The following is a 24,850-nucleotide window of genomic DNA, read 5'->3' as shown; positions in this document are numbered from 1 at the left end:
GCTGCGGACGTGTTTCTTGTTTCTGAGGCGTAGTCCGCTTCTTCACTTGTGAAGACTTCACATACCATAATAAAGTTCTCTGTTATGTACACCATATTCAGTAATTGATTTATTTCCAATATCATATCCGATAGGAAACCTTGGCCAAAGTTTCTAAATCAACGGCGTCGAATTGGGAGTTACCGAGCTCTCTAGAGTTTTTCCCTCAGGGAGAATTACCCTCTCCATACCTCATTTGTTTATATTGAACACTACGTAAAATAAGATATCGCTCGATACACCGTTGCAGTTCAAGCAACGTCGCCATTCGGAAACGTGGAAAACAATTGTAAGATTTATTTATTAAAAATCCCACGTGTTGGTAGGGAATGAAAAAAGAAAAGATACACTCACTTGGTAACTATACCAAAAATGTGAAGAACATTTTATTTCAATATAACTCGCTGACTCGCTAAGGGTTACTCGCCAACTCTCTCTCAAAATGTCTCTCAACGAATGTCTTGCTCGAAAAAGTCACGCTCAATTATCAACCGACCATGCGTTCCACTCGCTTTTAATGCACACCCCCATTCGCCCTGTCTTTCTTACCCTTGCACCCTTCTCACTCGCATCTTTCGTTCATGGTCAAAAATCACGTAGTCACGTACACGCTTTTCTTACGGCTCAGTCGCTCGGTTCCAGACACTTTTCCTCACATTCTTTCAGCCAGTCAAGATTTTCCAAACGCAGTCACGTTATTTACCAAACATCCCGGCGCTGTCCAGACGCGGAACGACACCGGTCGCATGCACGTTTTTCTATCACACTCCACGTTTTTCCAAATCGTTTTGCAGGCATACGTCCTCATCCGCTCAGTGATTTACAACATCCACTCTGACTCATTATAACTTTCATTCATCTGGAAAAACCCTACACAATTGGTACGTATCAGGTTAGACAGGTAAAACCCTTGCGGGACCCCCGGCGAAGCTCCTCTGGCGGTCCCATGCGAGGCCCCCCAAAGACCTTTGGTTCCAAAACTTTCGACCGCGCTGCTTCCAAGCTCTGTTCCGTTCCTTCAGGAGTTGAATTGCTGTACTCCGTCACTATAAACGGATATATACAGTGAGGAGCAAAAGCGAAAACACATACGATATTTTGACAGAAATAAATTTTTATTCAATGTTTGCATAGAGAATGAAAAAAAACAAAATACATAGCATTAAGTACAATGTTTTGGGCGTTTAAAAAATGTTACCGATCCTGATATTATTATTTTGATAAATAAATATATTTTTCGTGTAATCGGTTTTGCACCACAATTCATTTTCAAATAAACATTACATGTTCGTATGCATTTAATAATTTGCTTGGAAGCCTTTAGCCTAGATAGTGGTTTGAATGTGTTTAGGCATACTCAAAATTATATTTTTGCACTATTCTGGAGTAATGGAACAACCACTGTTGTTGCACTCTTTGCCAAAAATCATTTATTCTCATTAGTGGATCAGTATATCCATTCGTTAGTTTCATTTTTAAATGTGCCCAGACATTTCCGATAGAATTTAAATCTGGGCTTTGAGCAGGTCATACCATTCTTTGAAATTGTTAAGCCTCGAATTCACTACACTCAAAAACTTATTCACACGAAATGGTACAACAAGTAACAAAAATAACAAATATAGCGAAAACAACAAGAACAACGAGAACAACGCGTACACAAGATATAACGAACAAGCACGAAATAGGCTGACGTGAACACGGAGAACGCGTTGTTAGGGCAAAACTCTTAGGGAAAATGTGCCTTTTGCACGATTTCCGAAGACTTTTTAAAGCCTTCTTTACCTCCTTACTCCGGATTTTCTCAATTTTCCCGGCAAAATCGCACAAGAAATTAGCGCAGGCAGAGGACTAAACGTTCCAATCTTTCCTTTTTTTTAAGAAAGTCCCAGCCTGCTGAAACCTGGCTGCCAGATATACGAGATCGCCGTTGCCAGGCTCGCCAGGACCTTGGATACTCTGGAAATGGAAAATAAAAAAAGAAAGCTGAGAGTGAAACGCAGGAGGCTGGCAGCGACGAAGTCGCTACACAAACATTGAAAAAAAATTCATTTTTGTAAAAATATCGTATGTGTCTCAACTTCTGCTCCTAACTGTATATCCTGGAAATTTTTCCTGAAAAATCAGTTGTGCGAGCAATAACCGTGAAGATGCCGTTACTCTGTCGGTTGGCGTATCGTTATTCACGCTATTCCGGCAATCGAATTGTATCATATTAAACTCGATACAGACCATCAGTCCGCTTTCGGTCCACTCACGCTTCCCTCAAAATTATTTTCTTGTCTTTTGTTTCCGACGAACGATGATTGAGGAGATCGAATCGAGATTAGGACAGGATATAAGTAATTGAAAGATACTTCATCGAACCGGGAGCAGATCGAGACGTGACCAGCAGCGCATATCGGGCCTTAGCATAACGTACAACGCATTGCACAATCGCAACAATATAAACGCGTGCTCGAGACGTTCATTCGTGGAGAGAACTAAGAACTGAGCACATGCATTAAAATTGTCACCGATGCGCATCGGCATTTAACCCTTTGCACTCGAGAGGCGACGCCTAGTCGCCAGATGATTTGATACAGCAAAATTATAAACATTGGTATTTACCATTAACCTTTGTATACTGCATCAATACGTGAAATATTAAAATAAAATAGCTTTGGTACTTAATTTATGTATGATTTCTTGTTAAATTCATTTTAAAGAATGTTGTCTACATCTAATTAGAAGGTATAGAATACGTCAAGTGAAATCTTTGGAGGGCAAAGTGTTAACATTTCCTTTGTGATATATACAGTAATGCTGCTTAAAGAGTGTAGCAGGATAAGGGGATCAAAAGTGTCCTCAGATCGATTTTACTCGTAGTTTCCTCCGGTAGCTTATCAATAGAAAACATTGTACACCAATTTTCAGGCTTCTACCTCAACCAGAAGGGTAGTTATAGAGTAAATTCGAATTATCAGTTTTTATCGTATTGTCCCTATTTAATGGTATATAAAAATTGTGAAAAAATTCAGAGATGTTTTTGATGTAACAGTTGACGCCTAACAATTTTTGGAGATTTTTCCGTTCCAAATTGGCGTGAAAAATGAAAACCCCCCCAAAACGGAGAAACATGTAGATTTCGTAATGAAGCTTTCGAGCGATAACTTTTTCATTTTTATATGCATATTCAAATATTTGGAAGAAATAGAAAAGAATATGAGAGAGGGAAAGAGCGTTTCATCCTGGTTTATCAGTATACTTTTCAATAAGGCGTCCTGGTAGACTCGTGCCTTAGACGCGAGGATGAGTGTTGGTGGTTTACGGGTAGTATATAAAAAATAAGTCGAAAATATAGAATAAAAGTTTTTCATTTAAGACTTTGTTTCCGAAAAAATCGGATTACACACAAAATGCGAGTAAATTGGCTAGATTTAATAAGGAAATCATTCATTCATTCTAATTTTTAGTGAATTAAAACGGTTTTCTGTGAGTATAGCGTAAGACCCAAAGAAAGAAGGTTACGTTCTATAGTGAATATAGATTTTTTTATAAGATGTTCACATTTATTTAATGGTGACATTTTCGAAAAAATTGTAATGTCATCCGCAAATTACAAAACAGAAATACATTTTGGTGAGTTATTAGCAATATCGGAAACATAACAAGTAAAGAAGCGGGCTTAAGATATCCCCTTGGGGAGACATACCTTTATATCCAATCAACCGAGAAAAGGAGTAGAATTATTCTAACCACACAACCGTCAACATCAAATTAAAACCTCTACCACGTTTTCCTATCTCGGACTCATCATCGTGTGACTCGATAAAATACATAACCTAAACAACTTTGGTTTTCCTCTGGATCCGGATAAGATCCCACCCTCTTCTTCGAGAGTATTCCTCCCGTCTGTTGTAGTAACATAACACCGTCTAATCTTGATGACGATTTCGAATTTCGGGAGTTTAAAGTCAGATTGAATTCAGTAAAGACAAAATGTGTGTCAAAGATTTCGTTGGAAACACAATCCGGTAGATGAGTAGGGTCAGGAGGAACCTATGGGAGATTTAATTTATTAAGAGAAGTTAAAAGTTCATTTAAGTTAGATTTTTTCTGTTACGTTCGTTGAATTTATTTTTGAAAACTTTAGCTGTATTCCAAGTAAACTTCATATTATCAGTACGAGTGTCAATTCTTTCAACAAATTTTATGAAAATATTTCTGTTTTCTTTTTAAACAATTGTTAGAGTTGAGCTGTTATTTTGTTTATAGTTGATTAAATTAGTAAGATTATTTGTACATTGTTATTTTTTATAAGGAACTCTCCTTAATCTTTTAAAAAGTGTCATACTCAGGGTCCCACCAAGGAACAGGATTTCTATACATAGAAGTGAGGTGACTGAAGGTATCGTTATTAAGTCTACTCCAATTCACCACACTCAATAATTTATTCAGAGACCTACATATAACAAATAACAAAAATAACGGAAACAACGCTTAAACAAGATATAACAAATAAGCACGAGATAGCAAGTAAAAATTAAGTTTAAAGTCCAATTTTTTGCACAAATAAAGGTTTTCATATACTTCTAAATGTTTTAAATTATATGATCAACCCAATTGGTTGAAAGTTTATGAAAGTTCCAGCAAGGAATTTATATCTGCGTTCACTGTAAAATAATGTGTGACAAAGATCTGCTCGTTGCGAGTGCTTCGAAACGTAATATACATCTCTTAACGAAAGTGTTCTTAAAACGACAAACCTTCTGAATATTTTAACTATTGGATTTTTCGGGCAGGAAGATCGATAAAATACGAAGTTATGCAAAGAACAAAAGATACTGTTTATTTCACAGATCACGAACATTCGAAGAACACTAAGGCTGCCAGAAAGAAAGAAAGCGATTAGAGCCTTCTACGGGACCTACCTCAAGGGACACTTCGATAAATGAGACGTCCTGATGCCTAACAATATAATAATAATCGATGGAGACCTTCGAAAGTCTAAATCAACATTAATCTAGGATATCGAAGAAGGAGGTAATAATGACATCCTTGAGTTTGCAAAATTTTTCCCTTAAGAAAACAAAACCTGTAGCGACAGAACTCGACCACAAGCTGAAGGGTCACATGGGCAAGGATTCTCCTTAATCGACTACATGCTGCATCAATGTCATTCCAGGACCTTCGTGTCCCCAGAATTCCGTAAACACCGTATTAATGTTCGTCGTGGATTTCTGATTTGAGTCCGTCGAACTAAGGTTCGAGATTGCACTATGTTACCTCGCAAGAAATAAGCTCGTAAAACCATCGAGTTCAGGTTGACCTTAATAAATTCATTTGGGCAGCAGATGTCTTCTGTATCTGTGAGCCGCTTAGCCAGTAAATCGGTACTTAAAATCTTCTAGCGATAATTCATGTGTCGGAAAACTCATTTTATGAGTTTATTGTTTGTAATCCGCGATTAGGACACACAGTCAACACTCGTCGTCCCGGAGTGCGTCTGCATCGGAAGACGACTGTTGGTCAGGGTGGAATTTCCCATTTTCACGTACTCATCAGCATGTCCCCATTCTTCCACCTTACCATTAATATTTTTTGTATATTTTAACTAATCCGCGTGTCCACCCTCAGCAACTGGCCCAACACTCTGACACGATCGGGTACTCAGTCAGCAATCAGCCATCAAGGAGACGCACTCGCATTCACTGTAAATGCACTCTATTCAAACATGGCTTAGTCCAACTAATCAGCTTCTTTCTTCCTGTGATAATCGATTGTGACACGGTTAAAACAGCGACAGGGTAGGTGGACCGTTAATATCAATTTTCCAGCAAGCAACCCTCTAAATATGTGTGTCGACTAAGATCCTTAGAGCTTCGAAGGACAACCATCCACTAATTGAAGGAATATACAATAATGTGAAATTAAGTAAAAACTATCACCAAAGTCCAGACATTTCTAACTATCAAAATATATTTTTGAAGACTCGTTCTATGATTGTTCTCGAGTGATGTGACTTTTTAGCTTGATAGAGCTCGGTATAGATGTAGCGGGCCCACGGTATTTAGGTTGGTCATCCAACACATGTAAAAGAGTGCAAGCGCGAACTGTTAAATGATGTTACAGTTTGGCATCCACTGAAGGATGACGGGCATATGAGCAACGTATTTTCGAGAAAATCACGGCAATATTGCGATAGCATTTATGCAAATAATTAGAACGCTAACTGTTCGGTAGTTACGAATTGTTGCTCGTGAAACGATTCCCGGTATTCGGATATCGGTCTTTGTTCGTGAAATTGATCACGAGCTTTTTCCAGATTTTGATAAATACTTATCTCGACAATAAGGAAATCAAACCATTTGACTACAAGTGTATTTCCTTGTCCTCGGTGTGGAACGAAAAAGCTTTTTGTTTGAACTGAAACACAATAAACATTCCTTCGGTATAAATCTCTTTTCTCCGATTGATTCGTGGAATTTTAGTCATTTCCAGCAGGAAATAATATCAGAATTATATCAGAATAGGCAGGAATTATCTGCAAGAGTTGGCATGGAATGCATACCTATGGAAAATAGGTAGGAAGTGGCCGCAACAATAGGACGAGCGTTCACGTATGTGCATTATGTGCGTCACGCAATCAGCCGTTGAATCGCAGGCGTATCGCAACATAGCATGTCCATTGGGTATCGCGCCTGATACCATAAATTTAACCCTCTGCACTCGGATGTTTCTTATCAGAAATATGTAACATTTCTTTACGAGGCGAAGACGATGTTCTTTGAGACTAATTCGAAGAGAAATCACCAGTACATTGAAGAACAAAGCTGTTTCATTCCAATGTTTCACGCATCGAGGCATTATACAAAGTTTAACATTAAATATCACATTCTATAGTTTTACTGTGTCAAATCAAATGGTGACTGAGAGTCACCTCTCGACTGCAAAGGGTTAACACTTACATACATAGTAGATGGCTTATAGCAGGCTTCGTCAAACCGAGACTTCGGTGGACTCTAATTCCCGAGGCTGACACCACAGGGCAAGAACAAGAGCTCCGTATTCTTTTACCGTTGTAAATATCGAATCCGAAATTTCTTATATTTTCAATCCATTCGCGTCGCTATATACTATGCGACTTTCAGTTGTAAGATACAACGCGTTGAAACGTTCCGTCAATAAGATAACAACGCTATCTAGTCGAAAATTGCGAAAAATTTGTCTAATGAATTTGTTGTATGATTATTGTGTATAATTGGATAGAATTATATTGTGAGAACTTTTTGGTTCTACAACAATATATTCGATCTGTCGTTCACTTTCGATGTTTCGCATTCTGTTTCAATGTTTCTCCTTGACGATTTTATCACGCGTTAGATTTGCGGACGTGATTGACTTACAATCAGCCAATAATGACAGTGTAATAACAAGCACGTGCGATTGAAGCGATGTAACTACACAACATTATTCGTTAGAAACTCGCGACCTCTATGTAGTACGTATTACGCGTCCCACGAACTACGTACAGCTGCGTGTCAGAAAACTAATCACGTTTCGATCGCGAAGTTGTGGCTTTAAGCATCCGAACTGCTAGACCTAGATTGATCGTCCTATACCTTGTACCGCTCACGACGACGCATAGGGATGCGAATCGAAGAATTAGCTGTCTATTTGGTAAAAAATCAAAGCTTGGTAGAAAATAGCCTGACTTTTCAATTGCCATGGGAAACACTTCATTAGTAATAGGAAACAATTGTATTAACAGTTGAACATTGATTAAGAATTTGTCATTGAATAGGAAACAGTATTGTGTTTGGTAGTTAAATTTTATATCGGACGAGTTAAATAGTCAAATTTCTTACATAATATATTATAGATTGGCCAAAAAATTTCATTTTTCTATAATTTATCATAGAACATGATTGTTTTTCATTATTCAAAAGTAACTTGCTGCTATTTTCTTCTTAGAATAATTATTATTTTTCTATCGGAATACGTAGGCTCCTAATATGGCACACGTTCCACATTCTTGGTTAATGTTACATATTATTATATTATATTTTTATTTTATGGTGACAATTACAAAAATGATAATAATGGAAAGAAATATGTTCAATGTGTCTAAGTGTGATTCATATATCGAATGTATAAAAGAAAAAGAAAGAAATTAACATAATACAAATAAAAAAAAGTGGAAAATTCTTGTCTAAAAAGTTTTTGCACAGAATCAGTGTTAGATCCAAAGGGCTACCAATATGCAGAGTTTCAGGAAAATCACTCTCGAATAACTTTTTGAATATAATCGAGTTTGAATCAACGCCATTATTGTGCCCACATTATCATTATTTAGCGACTACTACTGTCACCTTCCATCCACATGTAATCCAAACACGATTTACAAGGTTCGGTATGTAACATTGAATATTTCTTCACGTATATTTCTGAAACTAATTGTAAGAAAAAACGACAGTCATGTGTATAATGAAATGTAAGATGCACTAAGACTATCAATTAAGTTATTAGTTGAAGTTACTTCGGACCGTATTCTGAACATCATATGTCAAGGACAAAGTCATTGATGTGGTATTTTTTAAGGTAAGTGATTACCTTCACCTTTTCCAGTTGGTTGTCCTTGTTACAGGGGTATTTATAATATATTCTGTAAGTCTTGTAACACCCTTTCTAACATAATATAGCATTCTAAATGCAACATTCGTTCCTCTAAAAGGATTGGTTCCCATTATAGGAACCACAGGATGAAGAGATATGAAATGTGAAATTTCATTCTCATTCATATTGTAGTAAAGAGAATTGAAGGTGAAAATAAAAATGAATAAATAAATATCTAGTAATTATTTACATCACCGTTTTCCACGCCGATGTGGATGATCTGAATCGTTTGAGTACCAGAGGTTTTTAAAAAAACGGTCGAAAAAAAGCCGGACAGCGCAATAGAGCTTTCTGAATGAAATGCGAAAAAATCCAAGCGGCGCGATAGTGCTCCTTTTATTTTAGGTCGAGAAAAGCCAAGCAGCACGACAGCGCTTGTTTTAATCGATATTAACCCTTTGCACTCCAGAAGTTTTTCATCGGAAATATTCAATATTTTCTGATGAGATACAAACGACATTTTCTTAGATTGAATTAAGAAATCTCACATGCATTGAGGAAAATAACTATTTTCTTTCAATATTTCGTACGTTGATGCATTATACAAAGTTTACAGTTTTGCTGTGTCAAATCATTTGGTGACTTAGAGGCGTCTCTGGAGTGCAAAGGGTTAATACTATTATATAAATATATTAATTTATAATAGGTAACAACGAAATACAAAATGTATTACTTGGATTACTTATATACAAAAAAGTAGCGATGCGACGTACATGCGTCTGAAAAATTGAGCGCGTTTCGTCAGATTGTGAATGCGCCGTCAGCTGTCCGTATCGTTCAAATGCGCTGCATTTTTTCGACATGAAATCTGAAAAGCGCGAAAGCGACGCTTGGGACTCAAACGGTTAAAATATGTTAAAAAGGTCATCATTTTGAACAACTTCTCCCTACACATATTACCGCCGTATGGCCATAGTTTTTCAAATATTCCTAAAAATATGTCCCGGACTGCATAGTTATCGTATTTATATACAATTTACTGCTAAAGTCATCGTTCTGTACATCCAAACCCTTAAACTTTTTGGCAGTTAACCCTTTGCACTCGAGAGGTAACTCTCAGTCACCATTTGATTCGATATAACAAAATTACAAAGTGTTATATATCATGTTAAGTTTCGTATAATGCATCGATATGCGAAATATTCTATAAAATAACTTTGTTTCTTAATTTACGTATATTTTCTCATTAAGTTCGTTTCAAATAATGTCATCTACGTCTCATAGGAATGTGTCGAATGTTTCTAGTGAAATTCTTCCGAGTGTGAAGGGTTAATATTGGTTCTAAAATTATGAGGCATGAATGTTTCGCATCGCGCTCAAATTTTTTGTCTTCACTTTCATTTACTGAAGCTGTTTCTTTTAATATGCGATGAACTTCATGTGAATAATAGAGATTGGTATTAGTGGAGCCGCAGCTCTCCGCCCACGCTTTGTCTTTATAATTGCCAGTAATCCTATCAGATTCGAAGAATTTCTGCAGCTGTGAAGTAATAATGTGAATAAGGACGAGATTACGTATACCGCCCTACTTAGCACCAATACCATTGTCTATTATTTAAATGAAACAATTTCTCTGTATTACACAGCGGCAATATAAGCAGCTTCGATCTCTGACTAAAGTTTGTAATATCGAATACGTGATTAAAAATCTAAGAATATATTTTTATAAATATCTCAGAAATGAAAGCCGAGCTGCGGTGATATATATGTATAGGGAAAAAATGTTCAAAATCAAGTCCCTCGGTAACATGTCTGAAGGCCATAGGGGATGTATAGATCCAAGGATTCCAGTTTATATTTCCTTGAACAAACCTGAAGCGCAACGTGTAGCTTCATTAATGCAAGTTAACACATATAAACCTGATTACTAAGAAAAAAGTGTGATTGGTAAGAAGTGTGAAAGGAATATTCACGTATATATAAATAAAATCATTCAGACGGATACGATTTTAAAGTTATCGATATTATTAGAGTTAGTACAGAATACGAGTGATAAGAACAGGCACCCATAGACGCACACTGTTAGACATTTAACAGTATATTACGACGTTAGTTCTGAAGCTTTCATTCTCAAATTGAGCTTATTGCGTAAACTAAAATATTCAAAGAATATGGTGATATCATTTTTTTTCATTGAGAAACGTATGATCTGTAATGCAAAATGTATAACATAAGTGTTTATTTAGAATTTACAATATTACAAAAATAATTTTTATATAAAATTGTATATATATAGTGTATTAAAATAAAACAAATCAAGTTAGTTCGACTAGTAAATTTTAAATTAAAAATTCATTGGAGATAAGTACCGTTTGTTTTCACGAGAATCTGTTAAAATTGAAAGATTCAAAGATCTTTATTCCATACACAAACTCCAAACATGCAAAATATTTTATTTCGAACAATATCCCTAAGATTGAAAAGGTGGAACAATCTTAACACGTTGAACGCCGCACGATTTCATAGAGCAAAATACACATAATAGGAAAAGTATAATATTAAATCATTTCATTGAAATGTATTATTATTGTCGCATATTCACCTAGCTGAATGTCACCGCAGTAGATAGTATTATTTATAATATAAAAATGTTTCCAAATAATCAACGTTTAATTGAATGAACTACAACAATTCGATTTGGTTGAGGGTCACTGGTGACCCACACGGCATTTAACGTGTTAAAAAGAATGGGGAAGGGATCATTTTTGTTATATACAATAGTAAACTACGTTACGATTTGGAAAAGTAGAAACTTCTCAATATTTTAATATTCATTCATGTGGAAAGTAAACAAATACTTCTATCTTATTGAAGCTTATGTAAATATTGAATAATGTGAAGAGGAATATTGATATAGGTTATGGATGATTCACTGATCGTAGTCATAAGAAAGTTGAGCTAAGCACTTCTACTAGAATTCTGAGACTGTAGCTAGTAATTAATAATTGGGGCTCCATTCATACACGTTAATGGGCATATTTTGTACTAAATTTCATGAAAAGTATTCTGATCAGGTACTTTCGTCGTTGATAGAATTTCGAAATGGATTTTGCGCCACGTTCTCGTTTATTTTTTCCAGTAAGTATATCCTTTATTTCAGGAGTGCTCCTACTTCCCGTTCTCTTTACCTTACTGTTCGCCCTTCACTTTCACTTATTGCCAAATCTTCATCTCATCCTCGGTACCACTATTCTCTTCCCTTAATTATTTAACTGTTTTGTGTTTATACCATTAGCTGTTACTGCGCTGATCTCATTTCTACCAGCTGACTTTCCTCGCTAGCCTTCCTCACATTTTTATCTTATCTTTTTATCCTCCCATTCTGCCATTTTTCTATTTTCTATTTCAAGACTCACGTTCCCTTACACTCTCCTAGTTATTGTGCGTTTTTCCTCCTTTTCAAATGTCTGTATTTGTTATTTATTAGAAGCGATTCAAAAAGGACAAGTAAACACAAATGAAAGTTAGCACCTGATTTCCAAAATAACAAAGGGTAACATACGAATATTTTGTATCATTGTTCAACTTTCAGTTTCTTTTCATTTCTTATTTATCGTAAGCTATTGGAGGAAAGAATTTCTCATCCGTGTCCGCAAGTTAAGTTGCCCGTGTAATAGACTGACTTTCATCGACTCATATCAGATGTACAATTACCTGAACGTGAAATAGTGTTATATACGAAATAATAGTGCACGATGATTTTATGTTTCACGGAGCACAAGCCAAGACGGAAATTTATTGAATAATACGAAACAAGGTTCTTGCTCGGTATTTATTAGGAGTACAACGATTAATTATTTTAATGATGAGAAACCCATTGTTCCGAGTTGTAAGAAGCCCAAATTACAGTGCTACTTTCAATGTGGAGACTGTTTCTCTTACATTCGAGTTCTACTTTTTATGCTGACATACCAAAACCTTGTCGTCGATGCTGCTATTATTAGTATACCGATATTATGCATTTCTGTGTTCTTTTGAAATGTATTTATCAGAATTAAAATTTGTTAAAATGTGCATCGCAATTAAATGTCTGAATACGCCCTCTTATGAGGAAATTATAATGTATGAAGCATAGTGTTACTTCAGTTTGCAGTTAATTTATACGCAAATCAGTATTTTCAGTTTTAGTTGATATTTAAGCCATCTACTATTTTCATATCTTACATTACTAATAACATTTTTAGTTATATTTCATAATAAATAAAGTTTCACCACAGATCTCCAGAAACTTATAACGTTTTCTCAATATGTTTTACAGGCTATTACAAATACAAATTAGCCAAATGATGCCTGATGATATACTCTTGTGCAAACAGGATATTAAATAATAGTTATTCTGTACTGTAAACAATTTTAAACAAGACATGCATGTTGTGGATATCAAAGTTATAATTTTCGAAATAAATTCTTTATTTTAAACTGTAAAACATATTACATACACGTAATAATCATTGCATAAAAATATACTCAAGAACTGTATAGATACTTTATATATTGCAATGTACACAATAGGTACTATGTATACTTTTTAATTATTATATATATATATAAATTGTGTTTGCCCCTGTAATTGTCTAGCGATTGCTGGTTGTATTCAAATTCGAAAGTACAGATATAAGTAAAATTAATTTTTATCTGTTATTTTTTGACATTAATTAATCACTCTGGAATTTAAAATTTTACGTTAATGATGCTTTTCATAGTGTAACCGGAGAAGGTTTTTGCATTTTGTTGTTATGAGGCGATTTTTTTGCTTACTCTACAGTTTTATTTTAATCTTTGGGATATTAATCGTTTACAATTCATTGACATACATTCTACTGTTTTCTTTTGTATGGCTTTGATTTGTAAGATCAAAAAGATAAATAATAAATAAATATTATATATATATAATAAACGTTTATTATTCGCTATATAGAAATGTGCCTATCGAATATTGGATTTAGACTCTGGATGTGCGGATAAGTAATTTGAGTTGAAAAAGTATTGTAGAAGGCGTTAACTAAAGCGAACATTTTGTCTTATCAAAATTGATTAAATCTTCGGTGATACTGCGTTTAACTCATTGCCGACAGTATTCCAAGTAATAAACGGATTTAAAAGAATGTTCCAAATCGATGAAGTATAATGTTTTCAAAAATTTATGAATACATTTAAAAATAAATGACGGCGGCAGTGTTTTATTTTCTGATGTGTCTAATAAACAACGTGCGAAACGAACAAAAGGCGCAAAGTAATTACAATTAAGCAAACGCATCTTTATCGTCTTTCTATTGTGGGGAACTCTTCCAGCGATTGAACATTTCGTTGCATTTTTAATTGTTTCCTTTTTTGATATTTTTATCGCTGGATGCCGATTATGTTCGTTACATGTCACTACAATATAAACGACTCGTCCTTTTGCACGTGCCCAACGCACTAAAAAAGGAACCGTTCGTTTTACAGAAAACTGAAGGCTGATCTGCAATTTCTACGGAGGAGGGGACTCCCGAAGTCGTTCGGCGAACTATCGTACCAAGGACGCAAATGCACCAGATGCAGCGCACCGTTCGGAAGATTTTACAATACCGGCACGCGGTGTACTCGCTGCGCCCGAAGAGTTTGCAGACAGTGCCGTATCGAGGTCAGGAGCCTTGCCGATAACAAAGACGTGGAATGGATCTGCAACGTTTGCTACGGAATCGCGTGAGTAACTCCTTTCCCCTCTTCTGTAACAAGGAAAGTACCCGAGGTGCCTCCCATTCGATCTTAGCGTACTTCCGCAGAACAATGGCATGGTGATTCGGTTAATGTCTGCAGAACATTCGGTGTAGTTGCTGTACCGTTTTAGGGATAACAAAGGATTCGTAGAATTTGTAAAACACTATGGAAATGAACAGTCTATAGTGACGTTTTCGTGGTGTAATTTATAATATACTGTACATAATATATTTATTAACCCTTTGCGGACGAATCTCGACATTTCGGCGAGACGAAATTTTCATATTTGGAAGACCAAATCGCAAACAAATGATTGAATTACTCGAACAGCGAGAGATCAGCACTTAGTTTTCTTTTTTTCTATTATTTAAGCAATTGATATATAATTTAGCTTCATCTATTGAAGGTTTCGTACGTTTCCAAGAATCTCCGACCGCAAAGGGTTAAAATGCTTCTTATTAGGCATAGAGCTTGAAATCCTGAAACGAATGAATTTCGAATCAGCAGCGTAGGGTCATAAGCCCTGAAGATATTGAGCCTCTGCACTCGAAACTTTTTCTCATTGGTATTACCAGCAATTCCAAGCAATTTTAATAGAAAAAGCATATTAACGTATAAATAAACGATACGCGGATGAAAAGAAAAGTCATAGATATATTTAATTGTTTTTTATCGATTATAGATATAAATGTTATAACATACTTAATAATAAAGTTCCACGGTTTGTAATGATAAATTTTAAATTGCTCTGCTCCGGAGCCCTCGAGCTCAAAGAGTTAATGTTAAAGGTGTTTCTTCAACGTATTCGGTGTACGAAGAAGAGGAAATCTGTGCATTATATTCAGAATATATTATCCCAAGTACACTATTGTATTCGAATGATGTGTATGTACCTGTTCTAACGAGTTCCAGTTTCTCGAGCAGAAATGATTGGAGCGATAGGATTGCGCATGACATAACTAAATGTATCCTTTAAACAGTCTGTTACTCTGCATATTATGTTTCGTTATAGCGTAGTTTACATTCAAAGGATTCCTACCTCTGTAGATTATAGTACATCCCCAGCGTTGATTCGTAACTGCGACTATGGATAATATAGGATGCTGGATAAAAAAGAAGGGGAACTCGCGTCAACAGGATTTAAACCCGCAATCTCGAAATTCAGAGACTGTTTCACAGTGTATTTTCTCGATTATTCTAGGCCTTCTATCGCTCGTTAGAGAATGTGTTACGAAATTTTGGAACCACAATATTGTAATTCTTCTTACTTCTTTGTGCAGGGAACTGAACGCGACCACGGGAAATTGGACGTACGAGACTGCGGTGTGCAAAGGATCCATTAACGGAAAGTCTTCTGTATCACCTGTTGAAATATTGAAGCACAGCATTCGACGCGCTTGGACTATTAACGGTGCGTTTCGAACAACTGTATCAGTTATTACATTTACCGATAAATCAATCAAACTAGTTTTATTTGAAAACACCTTTCTACGTTACTTTCTTTGAAAATAACTGATTCCGCTGGAGAACGAACGTGAATATTATCTGACTCCTTCAGGCTGTCTATCTTTATAAAAACAAACTTTGATTCTGACAAGAAGTAATGGTCATTGGTAGACTGAATAAAAAACTTTGTATCATGGAAAAGGAAAGGAAATTTCGTTGAGAGTGAGAGATAAATAACAGGTTATGTTCGGTATGCAGGTCCACCTACACGTTGGTCCGCGGCGAGAAAATCACCAGAGCTGCGTATATACCGAAGTTTGCCGTCTCGTCGACAAGAATATCGGGACATCATCAACGAAAACGAAATTGTCAGACCCGTACACGGAGAAGCTCCACGCTCGTACCAAGAGGAACCAGTTACGCAGGAGACGAACGAACAGATCGACTGCAATGGTTCCGTAAAGGATACAGCACGCGAAGACGTAGCGATTTCGCCGGAGAAATCTGCTTTGAGAGTAGACTCATACGAACGAACGAACACGAAATCTGCCGAAAAATCGTCCAACACCGAAGAGGAGGAAGTGCCATCAGCCGATGCCATAAAACCGAAGAAACCTGACCGACCTTCCGTTACGATTGCTGCTAAAACGAAAATCGACGAACAGGAGGATACCGGAAATAATCAAGAACAAAACTCGCCGAGAATCTCGTTAATCAAACCACCGAGAATTTTAACGAAATTTATCACTCCGGAAATTAAATTCGGCCAGTCAAAACATGGCGAACGAAAGTCGAGTATTCCTATATTTCGAAGAAGCTCGAAAGAATTTGAGGACATCAGGAGCCCACAGGAATCATCGAAACGTTCTCTTATACCACAAAGGTACATTCTTAGATCTTCCTTGATTCCTTTCATTTAGATTATTGATTTTTTTGAACGGTAAAAGCATTTATATATTCTACATTTAGAAGATAGACTTGATGCTAATGCTTATCGTCAAAGAGCTCATTAATTAAAGAAGAAATTGTTGCGTTACTCATCGGGTTACTCAGTTTCCCTTATAGTTTCACAATTATCATTTATTTTGGATTTAAATAATTTATTGGTAAATTTTTTTTTATTAATTATTCCAACGAAAAATTATTAATTCGAGAAGAATCAAGGAAGGAATTGTTGTATTATTTTTATTTATTTAAATTATCTTATAGTTTCACAGTTATGTCATATTTAAACTTATATGAAATAAGTTTAAATTAATTGTCAATAGCCTTCTGTGCATTTAATATTAAATGTTAAATAAATTCGTATAACACATTAAAACGGACTAGGGACTTTAGGATTACTATTATTTGATCTATTCTGTATAACAAGTAATGAAAATGTATTAAAAGTATATTTTTAAGTCCCTAGTCCGTAAAGTATACTTATTGTTAAAATGTATAATGAAAAACAATATTGTTATTAAAATCAAATGTCTTCTATTTTCTGGAATAAAAAGTATTTAATTACTCATTACATAGCGCTCAACGATAGGTTTATGGACATTTAGTATACAGTTTATTCTACTTTTTCGTAAAAAAATTGATGATCGATCGTTCATTTAAATCATGGAAATTAGCGGTTTAATAGTAGACAAATAGGATTCATAATTGGGCAATTGTAGCAATTAAAATGAACGTAAATACCAAATAACGCTTAAAAAATTCAATATACATCTAATTGACGAAAGAAATGTAAAGTAAACTGGAATTTGTTGATTATGTGACATGTGCAAGGTTAAATATTTTTTTTATAAATATAAATATAAATACTTACATACATAAAAGAAGTAATGATAAATTTCTATCTCAATTATTAAATTTTACTATTTAAATATTTTATAGACTTGGAAAATATTAATGGAAGTGTAAAAGAAATGTCTAATGATAATGAATTATTTTTAACAGAATCCTATAAAGAGGGCATAAACTCTAGTAACTCTAAAATATTTAAACATTTAAATATTTATAAAAATTCATTGAATTGAACTATTAAAAAAATTGTACACTACATTGGAGACAATCTATTTTCACTTATTTTGTCGCTAAAATTTTTTCTTTTTTAATGATCAAAAAATATGATGAAAATAGAATTTAACTGTTGCTAAATATTCCCTATAAAAAACTTATGTACAAGCAATGAACGAAACAAGTAGATGTAGTCAATTTTTTGGGTTTACAGAGTCGTTTGCCTCTTTAACATATTAAAAGAACTTCAGTAAAAGCAAAATATAAAAAATAATTACTAGAAATAATTTAGTATGTACTTTATAAAATGTTTTTACACCCTTCCTTCCATTTACGTGGAGTATCAGTTCTACGTGGTTTTATTTAACATAAACAGAGCGCATTAAAAAATAATCTGACAATAAGAAAGAAACAAAATATTGGAAAGAAAAATTGATATAAGTTATAGTAATGCATATTTATTTCATATATGTTAACGAAAAATAATAATAATGACATTTTAGAAAACAAAAATAAAATTTAATTACTCTTTAATTTACACAAATTCATTACTTTCATCGCTTGAAATATTTGGAAATTCGACTTCATTTACATTGTTAATGTTAATTTTTGCGGTCCATAGAATGTTAAATAAATACACACATCTGAACTTTATATTTTTATACAAATAAATGGTGATGATCGCGTAAACTGATATCGCGCATAAAAACTGTCATGTAAATTGAGAGACGGGTGTGTCTACACAAGAAAGGAAAAATGCAGATAGAGGTAGAAAAATGATTAATGACTAGTCTTTCGAATAAATTATAAAAAAAAAAATTAATCATTTATCTAAATATAACTAATAATTCATTTATCTAGTGTTACTGTAGTGTTACTGTATTGTTTATAAAAGTGAGAATTGCAAAGAAAACAATAGTAGATTGTACCGAGTAACGAGTACAAATAATTTTAAGATGTTGAAGTTTAAAAGCTTAAAAAAATGAAATAGAGAGAAAGTCCAAAGAATGACAAACTTTAATAATGTAATAAACGCGATTGATAATAATAATATTCAAAAGATGGTTACTGCCAATTAAAATAGGAACGAATTCAAAACTACTGAAATTTATTAAGAAATATTTTATGAAAAGAAAAATTATTATAAGATTTACAAGAATTCTAAAATACAAAAATAATTTAACTCCAAGAAGAAAATCAGTTTGTCTATATAATTTGGAACGTTAATTTGTTATAGGTACAGGGGTAGCACCGACGATCTACGGCGTAGCCGTGAAGACATCAGCGTACCTAGTCTGATCCCGAAATTATTGTCAACTCGTAGCAAGGAGGACAAGTTGAAGCGTCAGGATAGTAAGGACGACATAAGATTTGGTGGCAAGTTGAGTCGCAGGAACTCGAAGGAAGAGGTGAGAGGCAACGCGTTTCAAGCAGGAAACAAGGAGGACTGTAAACACGGTGTTAGACTATTCCGGCGGGACAACAGCCGTGAGGACGTGGGCAGGAACAGCGGGGGGAATTCCAATGGGAACGCCACGGGCGTCTCTACAAAAGGAAAGCAAGATGGCAAAGAGGAGGAACGTGTGGGTGTCTCTACGAGACCCAAGTCGACGGTGCAAGAACAGGGCAGGACTAAAGCGGTGCTGGCTAGAGAAGACAGGGAGACGTTTGATGATAAGTGGTCAAGAAACGAGGAGGACTGTCTAAATGTGAAAGAGAATGATAGAGTGAGACTGGAGATAGAATGCAAGGAGAAGATAATGCTTGACGTTGTTGATCCCGAAGAGAAACTGCACATGGAAGGTGTGAAGAACAGTGACAGGATGGAGAAGATAGTGACAGGGCAAGAGGATCGGATGGAACAGGAAGAACAAGATGAAGGAGGCATTGAAGACACAGAGTCTGTTAAGGAAACTGTTGAATATGTGTTTGATCATGTTGAAGTGGATGGTACTGGTTTCAGGGAAAATGAAAGGAAGATTGCAGTGGATATTAACCAGGGAAAGAAATTCGAAGATTTCCAAGTGGTTAGTTTGCAATTTGTTGAAACGTATTACAGTTAGCTGGTTCTGAAAACTTTGGTTTGTTCACCAAGTGTCTTCTATGTGTTTAGGTTTGAAAAATGGATTAGCAGATACTTGGTTATTTATCACTGGATCTGAAAGGCCTATTAATTATATAAGGATTAAAGAAGTAATTGTTATATTATATTATTTATGTTGCTTTATAGCTTCATAGTTATAATTTGGTATACTTTGTTAGTTTATTTGTTTATGATTGTCCTTTATCTGCTAAGACATTCCAAAATTTTATGCAGCAATAAATATAAGCATAAGCCTTTTATGTTTAGTAGAACTGTTAGAAAATTTAGTATTTTAAATAGAAGCATTAGCAGTGCAATGTACAAGACTGTTAAATGGTATGAGATTGTTCATTGAGACAACATTAAATTACATATAGAATGAAATGTTTCTAAGGGTACAGTATTTAGACATAATTTTTTATACTTACACTGCAAATATTTATAAAGTCTTTAATAGAGTATATAAATAAATAAATAAATATATGTATGTATGTATGTATGTATGTATTTATATATATATTTATTTAGAAATTTTAAGCTATATAGTATTTTACAAATATTGACTCTGGAAAATTTTTAATAACAATAATTATAATGATTTTACCAAATAAGAGAAGAAATTTTTGTCTAAGAATATAAAGTACTCATTCATTCTTTATAAAAATCAACTTCATTTGTTCCGAAAGACAGTTCAGTATTCTTACAAGTGTTTTAATAAGATATAACATTAAACATAGAAATGAGTAACAAAGTAAGGGGGACTATTTAATATTAATTAAAATTTCAGAAATTTTCGTGATATTATTTTATTTCTTTCAATTTATAGTTTTCTGATCGTCATTCGTCAGCTAATTTCACTTACAAAATGGAGGAAAATGTTACATTTTACTGAGATAACTCAGTTTTGTTTGAAGTTATAGAATCTATAAGTTATAGAAGTTATAGAATATAGAAAGAATAATAATTTACCCTCTTTAAGTTAATTATTTAATACTCACATTCTCTCGTATTATTATTTTAATGTTAATCGAAGTTAAAGTACTCTCAAATATAAATATTTATTAATACAAATACAAAGCACTTCTTTTAAGAGAAATGTGATTTTATGTGTTCTCAAGTTTCACAGTAATTCATGTTATTTAGGTGCGGCGAAAGTTTTCCAAGGAGGAGTTTTCTAATACCGATGACACGGATGAAGCTCTAAATAAACGATGTTCCAGCGTAAGTATCTTTAAATAGTACTTTCTTGTTTTCAAATGCAATGAATAAATTGTACCCTAAATATCTTTATAGCATTTGTCACCTGAAGCGAGTCCATTAAGTACACGATCATCGAGATATAGTCCACGGGAGAGTGAAAGTGAGCCAACACCTGCCCTTCCACGAAAAACAGGAGATTCCTGTGTTGCGTCGCAAAGGATACGAGATACAATCACAAGGACCAGAAGAGAATCGAACAGCAGTACCAGATATGAAAGTAGCGGTAGCGAGAGTGTGAGGTATAAGCTAATTAAATAATAATAATAATAAAAATAGAACATTCATGTATAATAGAAATCTAATATAATAGTAATACACAGATCCAAGACATAAAGCCAACATAGGCAGATAAATTTCAATTTCACCAACAGATAAGTCACATTATTAAAACAAGATAGTAACACTATTAACACTATTATCTACCTACATATTTGTGGCATGCAAATGTATAATATACAGACATACAATTATATTCATGACATTTGAAATAAGATATTAACGTCCACACGCGGACATTTAGAGACAAATTTAATCATTGTTTGTGTAACTTATATATGTGTGTATCTGCTCTGCAATCATCACTTTTCTATCAACCTTGTCTTTTATAGCTTTTAAGTAAATGAGAATGAAAGCAAAAAGTCGAGAAACACGAAAAGGGAGGATAAGGGAGTGATCTATCTTGAGTTTGTTACTGGGTCATCAGTTGCAGCGCTTTTCTCCAGATTGTATATACGTAGATTTATATAAACCTTAATTGTTGAGTACAAGAAATGTCACTGCAGAATGACCGTCGATTTGAGTTCTCACCAAAACGCGTCTCGAAACTGCAACCGAGTCCTCGGGTTTTCTGGAAATACCAACCATTTTTGAAAACCTCAAAATTTTAGGAAACCTGCCCCGATCCCAAAAAGAATTTCTCTTCCTGTCCCGATTCAATATTTACAGGTTCTCACACATTTCTATTTGTGGAACATTCTGTATACGACGTGAGGTTACAATTAGGAGAAATGTTAACATTCTGTTTGCTGAAATAAATTTACAATACGCATTATGAATTGATTGCCATTTCAATATAATGTATTATAATGTATTGCAGTGTTATAATCGAGATAAAAGAGAATTTACTCAGCCGTGATTTCATATATCTAGATAATTTTTCATACATCACTTGTAGATTTTTTGTATTTAAAAATGGTGTAAATACAGTAATATAATATTCTGGCGTGTAATAGATAGATTCTACTTCTGTTCATCATACATCTGTATTTGCTACATTATCAATTATATTATAACGACTTTCTTCGATCATGCTGCTGAATAATTATAAAATAGATTATATTCGAATTTGCTTCAGATATCAAATATATCAAACATAAATTTTTAATGTCATGTCAAATCTGTACATACTACGTTCATACTGTGTTTATTGATCATTTTCTGCGTACTTCGATATTAGTTTGAACAATTATCGTTAAATATTGTATTATTCCAATTTCAAGAAATATTATGTAACCGTAGAAAAGAAACATTTTCAAGAATACTCGAATGTTATAATTTCTTATATTGTCTAGTGTGTAATCTACGTTTGTTTATTTTTGTCGATTAGATTAAGCGAGACAGGCCTTCACGGTTACGTGGAACTGGAGAGAAAAGTGAAGCTCTTCGGCGGAAACGGAAACGGCATCGTGCCGTCCGCGATCGGTAGCGACGAAATAGTGCAACGTGATAGTGCAACAAGTGCGGGAGAAGATGAGCCACACAACGATAATCATAGAAGAACAGGTCTTGTCTCTTCTCAAGGAAGGAGCATGTTACGTAGAAGAAGGCAATTCGATGCTCAAGGTATGTTGAAACAAGTTCACGTTGTCATGATCGGTATACGTTTAACAAGTTCTCTTGTGTGTAAAACCTCATAAATCTCTGTGTTCAATATTATCACTTTTATTCGTGCGTCCTTGATACTAGGCTGCAGATGTATTTGCATATTTACAGTTGCACTGACTACTCGCTCAGTGCGTTACTGACGTGAACCCAGTCGACCTGTGGTTCAAAAGTGAAGAGGGGTAAGGGGTGATGTTCACTCACGGCGCTCGGTTCGAATCCCCCTGCCTTTCTTCACTTTTGAGCCACTGGCCGGCTTGGCTAACGTGAATAACGTACTATAAATGTTTATTCTTATTTAAATTTAACATTTAATAAACCTCTACTTATTTATTCAAGAATTAACTCCTAAGGTAATAACTATATTCACTTAGAAGATTAGGAAGTAATAGCTCCAGTATTTTGTTTTCAAAAGTATTAGTATAATATAACAAGAATAAAAATATTAAGAAATGTAATTTTACTGAAAATAGACGTAGTGTGCAAATTTTTAAATTACAGGAAAATGAAAGTATATCTTTTTTAATAATGGCTTTCTTAGGCGACGAGAGAAGTGAAATATTTTTAAGTACATTGTATTTATAGCGATTCTAAATGCATACGAAATTTCTTAATGAAAAATGTAATTGCAGAAATGTAAACATTTAACGTTGTAAATATTAATACATTTAAATATGTTTTTGAATTTTACTCTACAAGATTTTAATTTGCAGGTGTATGTAGTGTTCTTGTTTGACTGAAAATATATTTCAATTATTACAATATTATATTCAGCCATAAATTACTTGCATTTTTCAATTTTATTTCTCTGTATTACCGTTTTAACAACTGTGTAAGGGGACTAAGAGGTGCCAAATATTGACATTAATTATATTTATAAAGTACGCATTTCAAATACACGTTATTAATAATATCAACGGACAGCCAAACGAAACACGGATATGAGCTAGCTTAATAATAATGTTATAAATGTACTTATGTATTGTCAATATCATACACTACGTTATTCAATAATTTTTTGTTCAAATTCGAATAGTGCGTCGGATGCCACTAGATAGAACCGATACTTGGCATGCAATGCTGAATGATGCGTTGTTATTTGTAATCTATACTTTTTGAAGAGATGCGATATAAAAATTCACCAGAACATATGGCACTCGACGACGATAAAACTTATCGATTTCTGAAACCCGGACTATGCTGGTCTCCATGAAACCAGTTAGTATTCTCTGTGAAACCTACGAACAACGGAACCAGTATTATCAATACCGCGAGCGCAGCATGTCGCTGCCGTATCGGTGTTCCAACGTGAAATCACTGATAAGAGGAATACTGGAAAAATATCTCGTGTCAGTGAACGTGTGAGGAATATTTAACGAGTATATAAAACATGTCGATCCAGAATCAAATGTTGTTCATCAATGTAGCAGTGATCGCTGAATTGGTCCCGAGTGCTTTAACGGCCAGTTTCGTACATACGTGACTTCGCTTATCCAACGGTTATTAGGATTGTCACGTGACTTTGTCATTTCGAAAACAAACTTAACAAGTTTTAAAATATGAATGACTGAAAAACAACTTCCAGTAAAACGAAATCTTTATCGCGTGTTATAAGAACAACGTCTAATGAACAATAAATAATAAATCATTGCTGAGTAAGTTACAATAAATTTTATTTACTTTTGAACTCTAAATGTATACTCGTTTCCGAACAAGTTTTTTTTTTGGAAAAGTTGCGGTCATTTAAAAGATAACATGGTCGATAATACATGAAAT

General features: G+C 34.3%; 1 protein-coding gene across 3 annotated transcripts in view; it reads left to right on the top strand.

The window, feature by feature from the left end:
• LOC116427482 (uncharacterized) overlaps positions 1 to 24,850 on the top strand; it is a 101,832-nt gene that overhangs the window by 16,687 nt on the left and 60,295 nt on the right. For all 3 annotated transcript variants that reach the window (XR_012999177.1, XM_076370028.1, XM_076370027.1), the window contains exons 2-8: positions 14,143 to 14,382; positions 15,678 to 15,808; positions 16,102 to 16,726; positions 19,088 to 19,877; positions 21,077 to 21,154; positions 21,227 to 21,432; positions 22,800 to 23,035. Coding sequence is in view for 2 of the 3 variants with exons in the window: in XM_076370028.1 (XP_076226143.1) it covers positions 14,143 to 14,382; positions 15,678 to 15,808; positions 16,102 to 16,726; positions 19,088 to 19,877; positions 21,077 to 21,154; positions 21,227 to 21,432; positions 22,800 to 23,035 (2,306 nt within the window). In the remaining variant the exon portion in view is untranslated. The remainder of the gene's footprint in view (positions 1 to 14,142; positions 14,383 to 15,677; positions 15,809 to 16,101; positions 16,727 to 19,087; positions 19,878 to 21,076; positions 21,155 to 21,226; positions 21,433 to 22,799; positions 23,036 to 24,850) is intronic.

The sequence above is a fragment of the Nomia melanderi genome, chromosome 8 (genome assembly GCF_051020985.1).
Source record: "Nomia melanderi isolate GNS246 chromosome 8, iyNomMela1, whole genome shotgun sequence".
In the NCBI taxonomy this organism is placed as follows: Eukaryota; Metazoa; Arthropoda; class Insecta; order Hymenoptera; family Halictidae; genus Nomia; species Nomia melanderi.
The sequence above is the reverse complement of the archived record's forward strand: the minus strand, read 5'-3'. Positions and strand labels throughout refer to the sequence as shown.